We start from the raw sequence: 6,000 nt of genomic DNA on the forward strand, positions 1-6,000 counted from the left end.
CAACTGTAATTCCCCACCATCACTGCAAAGCTCCTGTAATTCTTCCGCCAGTAAAACCGAAAAGCACTTGTCTGTAATTACGACAGCCGCAAATTCAATGAAAAACTTTTAATAAGCCTGGGTAAAGAATGCAACCATCATATTAAAGTTTAATTGCAGCTTCTGTTGTTTCACACTTTGGAATCATGCTTACTCAAAACTGTGGAGCTTGCGTCTAAAACTTAAACAGTTGATCTGCTTTAAACAACACCAATGAATAACACTGTCACATGGCTGATCTAAAATGTCGGTAAAGTCGTGAACATAACTCGATACAGCCCTCAGGGGCTACTCAGTCTCCTTCTACTGTGCCTGCTTGTGGTTTTAGCAGGTTTACTGGTTGCTCTCCAGTGAGAAAGCGCCTACGTAGGCCATAAAAAGCTGCAGCTTTAAAACAGTTACAGCACAAGCGACTCTGCAGATATTCCAATGCTACGCTGCTTCAGCTTTTTAGCATGTGTGTAAGGGAAATTTATATCTGCAAAAATCTACCAGTAGAAAGTAATACACTAAAGGATGGATTGAGTGTGAGTGTGCTGTTGTTTAGATCCACAGGAGCATTGTGGGCAGTATTTGCCTCATTAGTCATAGTTACAGAAAAACAACACCTCAGTGTTTGCTACTCATCTGCCCAAGCATATACACACAGGTATACAAGTAACCCCATGTACAAACACAGAGTTAATCACGGATGACTACTGTGTAAACACACGCGTATACAGATGTGGCTGTAAACCGTGAATCTGCTCCACAGCTGAGTCAGAAAACAAACCGTGGTCTTTATGAAATGTGTGGGCCCATGTGTGAATTCCAGATGTTCTGTTTAGTGTGGCATCATTTTCTGGCATCCGTGCAGCTTTGCGGCTGGCAGGAGAGGTCGGCTTCTCTGAGATGGGAGTAATGCGTTGGGTTTCGTACAATGCCATAGACACACATGTGACAGGTGCAGAGGATTTTAAAAGCTAGAGACTGCATACCACAGGGGGCCCAACAACAGGAGGCTGAGGGAAGTACCAGCACTACAGTAAAGTACTCAGAAGTGTTGTTTTAATACTTCTGTGATTTGATGTTGCTTTGCCAAGGACAGAATGATGTCATTTATCCTTCAGAATAGAGAATGAGTCAAGATTTCAGACATTTATGCTGTTTAATTGTGAACACTACATGTACAAAGTAGATTCTGTCCACAGGGGTTAAAAGCACACTTTAATTTCTAATATTTGTGACATGTACTTGGACTGGGAATTGTCTCCTGGGTTGATGCATGTCCTTTAATACTTGACTGTATTGAGGTAACAACAACACTCTGCAATGTTTATATTACTGAGGGAAAAGAAATCGAGGTTAGCTCTTATTGGCATCAGCAAGTTGTTTTAAGAAAAAAAAAGTAGGTAGAAGACTTTAAAAACTGTAATAAGCTATTTATCCTATATGACATGTTTAGACATGAAAGAAATAAATATGTTTTTATCTATTTTATAGTATAGTTCTTGTAGACAAATCAGTTCAAATCAGTTTTGTGAAGCCCAAGCTTGAAATGAACTCAAGATAGAAAACTGGCAATGAAACTCAAAACAGTGCATCTTTAATTCTTATTTTGAGCTGTGTTGCCCCCCTTCATGATCCTGCTATTACAATCCTATCAGCGTTAGAAAACAAGTCATTTTAAAATCAGAGTTTGAACTGTCCAAATAAAAGAGTCTGCAGACGATTGGTCTAGTTCTGTAAAAGCTAAATGCATAATAACATCAGTGACTATTTTACCTTACAGCCTGAGCCACACATTCAGATTCTGCTGGTTTTTAAACAGGGTCATAACCCAGTGTCAGTAATCATGTTGTCTATGCAGGGATTATCATAATTAAAATGTCTTTATGAAGCACAATGAGTCAAAATAATCCAGATTTCCTATAGATTAGAGCAGTTTTTAGTCATTATTGACTCCTAACACTGACCTACTTTTATTGTTTAAAGCTCCATGATATCCAAACAGAAAACCTCCAATCAACAATAAATAAAGGTTAACAGCCTATAAATGATTAAGACGGTTTTTCAGCACTGATGGAACAGTCTGACCAACTCTTGCCTATTGGAAAGTTCAACCTTAATAAAAAAAATAAAATAAAAGAGCTCAGACTAGCTGAGCTCGTTTATCAGTGTGGACAGCTGATGGCTTAGCCATAATGGGTTACACCCACAGAAGCATGCGCAAGTATCTAGCAAGGCTTCAATAGACAACCCAACTGTCATCTGAACCGCAGTTCCCCATCTGTTAAACTTAAAGTCATGTGACTCCATGACTGGAAACAGCCATGTGCTCTGAATTACTTGTAACGTCACATCACAAGATCACACACAGAATTAAAGCAGATAAAACTGGTGGAGTGTTTTCCTATTGATTTTGTCATGACTACGGATCACGCTTTGCCCACTCTGCTTTTCACTGACCTTGGCGGACTTGCGGGCTCCCAGTAGCGGCAGAACAGGTGCAGTCCGTCGGCGTTGACGATGTGCCGCAGCTCGGTGTAGGGGACTCCCTGCGGGCTTCGCCGCGGAGCATCTCCCGGCTCTGGCATGGAGGATTCGTCTGCAGAAAAGACACCGAGCAGCGATGACAGCACGTCGCCGCCGCCGTAGAGGTAGCAGCTGAAGGCAGCGACGAGCAGGCAGGCTGCGGTGGTCAAGGCGTTCATCGTTTAGTGTGTTTTTAAAAAAAGAAATAAATAATGTTGTTGTCCTTCGTCGCGCGAGGCTGCGAGCGAGGACCGTGTGATGTCACACGGTGTTTGGGGGTCAGTAAGGATCTAACGTGGAGCTGCGCGCGCTCATTACACACACACACTAACCGACGCTCACGCACAGAGGCAACGTTGTCCTTGATGTTACGTCACAGGACCATATGGCGTGCTAACTACAAGATCGCACTACCGGTTCTTTCTCTTTACACCTGTCCAATTAAAATCAGGTTCATGTTTATATTACAAGAGTGTGGTTCGTTAGTCATACTGCGCACGTACAACATAGAATACAAAGATCCACAATATTCATGTATTTTTAATGCAATTACAGAATAGGATTCTATTGCCATTATGTCCAATATTCAGTGGTGGCTGGTTAAAAATAAACAAACAAAAATATATCTCGGGGCTGATATGTTTCTCTTCCAAGTCCAGTATGGATTCCAATGAACAGTAGGAAACTGACTTCAGTTGCACAATTATATAACATTCTTCATTCAGCGAAATACCATGGGGTGTTAAATTAGCTAAACATAAAAGTTATGTTCGTTAACTTGTGAAATATACAGCATTTAATCATGAAATCAGGGCCAATAGTTAACACTAAATCAGACTCAAAAACTATGAGAACCAACAAGCAAAATTCTATTAAAATTGAAGATGATCAATTATTACACTAGACAAGGCCTTCCTATCATAAATAACAAAAAAAACAAAACAAAAAAAACACACACTGGTATAAGATGGAATAATCCCAGCATATTATTACATCCCATGGAATAATAATTAATTTGACAAAATTAACCCAGTAATGAGAAGGACTTTGGAACCAAAACACCCCTCCGGATTTATTTATGAATGTCCACAAAACTGAGTCAGCAAACAGAACTTCAGCTTGTCCTTGTCCAAAACCACATCAGAATCTGAACATCATTTCAAGCAAACATTATTAGAATAGAAACTCAAAAAGAGCATATCCATTATTAACAATAATAATAAAAAAATCTTAGCAACATTTACCCAGAGCAACATTAGCATTTTGCTAACAAAGGCAACAAAATGCATAAAATCATCTACGTCCAATAGCTGATTATCAACAAAGACCAAGTGCTAGCAGATAATGGACAGAAAAATTAAACAATGGAAAAGAGCAGAGCAACATGGAAGCTAAAACTAGTAATGCAGGCTGAGAAACATAAGCTGTAGCTTACGTGTCTGCTGGAAAATCCTTAGCATTTTCAAGCAAGATCTCCCACCCCGACTGCTGTTGTCGCCATAATTAACTTTATCACCATGGCGACCCAAAAGTTTCGGCATCTTTGATGTCAGGGCAAAATTCCGACCCAACCAAAGGCGTTAGAAATGCTGATTGGTCAATTGTTTACTATTTTTCCATACACGATTCTCTTCTGTGCGGTATATCGCCCCAGCCGCCACTGCGAATGTCTAGTTATTTGAGTTAGTTTTCTTTTTTTTGAGTTGTTCATTGCATCTTTTGTGAACACACGCCTGCCTGACACTGGGTTAAAAGTGGATATCTGCCCTTACACCTCCATTATAAAAACTAAAATAAATAAATATATAAAAATACTGGTTTAGTGACTTGACGGCATGCCTTTTTCCTTACGGTCAAGATTCCAAAGTATTTGGGGAATTTATTTCTTTCCTTGGAAACAAAGAAAGAAAAAAACAAACAAACGTGTTTGTTTAGTTTTTGTTTTTCGTCCTGATGTCGTTTCAGAGCCTTCTTATTTCTTTTCTTTTTTTATTGTTCATTTAAAGCAAGTCCAGAAGTCTGAATTTGGCCCGATTAGCGCTCAGAGTTATGTTACTGTTCGCGCATTTTGCGCATAGGACCTGGCACATCATGCATGTCGAGATGTTGTTATGACGTTGGACTGAGGAGACCCTTAGGCTACTTGGAAAATGCTGCTCTGGAGGCATGCGTGCGTAAAACCTCGCTTTTGTTTTGCGCTGGGGTCCAACGTTCCAAATCCAAACGCTCCGTGAAGGTATCCCCGTTTACCCGACAGCGTAATGATGGGAGATTTCACCAAAAGCGCCAAGCGATTGCTCTTCGAGTGCCTAGATATGAAGCTGACATCAAAAGCCCTGCAGTCAATCGATAAACTTGGTCGACTGCAGGTGCCTTTGCGGGCACGCAAAATAATGTAGCCTACTGTGCGATTTGACATCATCAGCAACATTTGAGGTCTGCCGAGTTTAAACGCGCAAAGGTGGAGAAGACGTTCCGAATGTAGATGCAAATCTGCAACTTAAACCAAATGAGAAATTCGTGCTGGCGATGGACAGTGTCCCGCAGACGCACTCTTGAGTCTGGTCTGTCTTAAGAATATTAAAAGATTATGAAGATCGACTGACCTGCACAAGGAGCGTCTGCAGCCAAGTTTCAGCTCCAATCTGTCTCTGATTCCCCTCTCTCTCTCTCTCTCTCTCTCTGTTTAAATCGCTCTCCGTTCGCCTCCAGTCAAGACAAGAATGCGGTGAGCGACGTTAGGGGAGAAACTAAATAACTGTTCACACACACTCCCATCCTTTCTTCCCCTCTCTCTTTCTTAGAAACACACATACACGCATTTCCCCAGAGGGGGAGATGCAGTTCCTCTGTCCCTCCCTCAGTTTAGCCTCATTTACAGTTTAGAAGGAGGCAGCATGTTTCTGCCTACATGGTTCCCGTTTGTGCACACCAGGGTGCAATATGTATTTAATATTAATGTCACGGATCTTTCTTTCTCTGTTCCTCTTATATGCTTTAAGGATAGATAACATAAAGAACATTTTCTTTCTTGCTTTTTTTTTTTAGCAACAGATTTAGGCAAGAAACACTGTTTGCCTTATGCCAGGTTTCCTTTTCTTGTTCCTTTTGGTCAAAGTTAGACTGGAGATTTTAGCTGATAAAATTCCAATTAATTTCACTGCAAATCAAGTTTTCTGTCCACAAAACGGAAATCTATTATGGTGCCTTCGAGTACATTTAAAATAATAGTCTAATAATAAAAAAAATCTTAAGATTGAGAATCTTCACAAAAATAACAGACCGGAGACAGGACAGCACATATAGCAAACAGAAACCGCATTAAACAGAGTAAATTAGAATAGATTATAATGTGCACTTCTTCTTTTTTATTTCACAATGATTGTAAAAAAAAAGGAGAAGAAGGAATATTATCCAACACTAAACTGGACTTCTTCAAATGAATAT

The 6,000-nt window shown here is 40.2% G+C and overlaps 1 protein-coding gene across 2 annotated transcripts in view; it reads right to left on the reverse strand.

Moving 5' to 3' along the window:
- Positions 1-5,292, reverse strand: part of mgll (monoglyceride lipase) — a 56,279-nt gene extending 50,987 nt beyond the window's left edge. The window contains exons 1-2 of one of the 2 annotated variants that reach the window (XM_044118188.1): positions 5,160-5,292; positions 2,488-2,626 (exon numbers count right to left, since the gene is read on the reverse strand). In XM_044118188.1, coding sequence (XP_043974123.1) covers positions 2,488-2,615 — 128 coding nt within the window. In that variant the 5' untranslated portion in view covers positions 2,616-2,626; positions 5,160-5,292. Of the gene's footprint in view, positions 1-2,487; positions 2,627-3,988; positions 4,093-5,159 lie in introns of those variants that run through there. The other variant, XM_044118180.1, reaches the window with a different exon arrangement.
- Positions 5,293-6,000: the final 708 nt, after the last annotated feature.

Source organism: Gambusia affinis, linkage group LG01 (genome assembly GCF_019740435.1).
Source record: "Gambusia affinis linkage group LG01, SWU_Gaff_1.0, whole genome shotgun sequence".
Taxonomy (NCBI): domain Eukaryota; kingdom Metazoa; phylum Chordata; class Actinopteri; order Cyprinodontiformes; family Poeciliidae; genus Gambusia; species Gambusia affinis.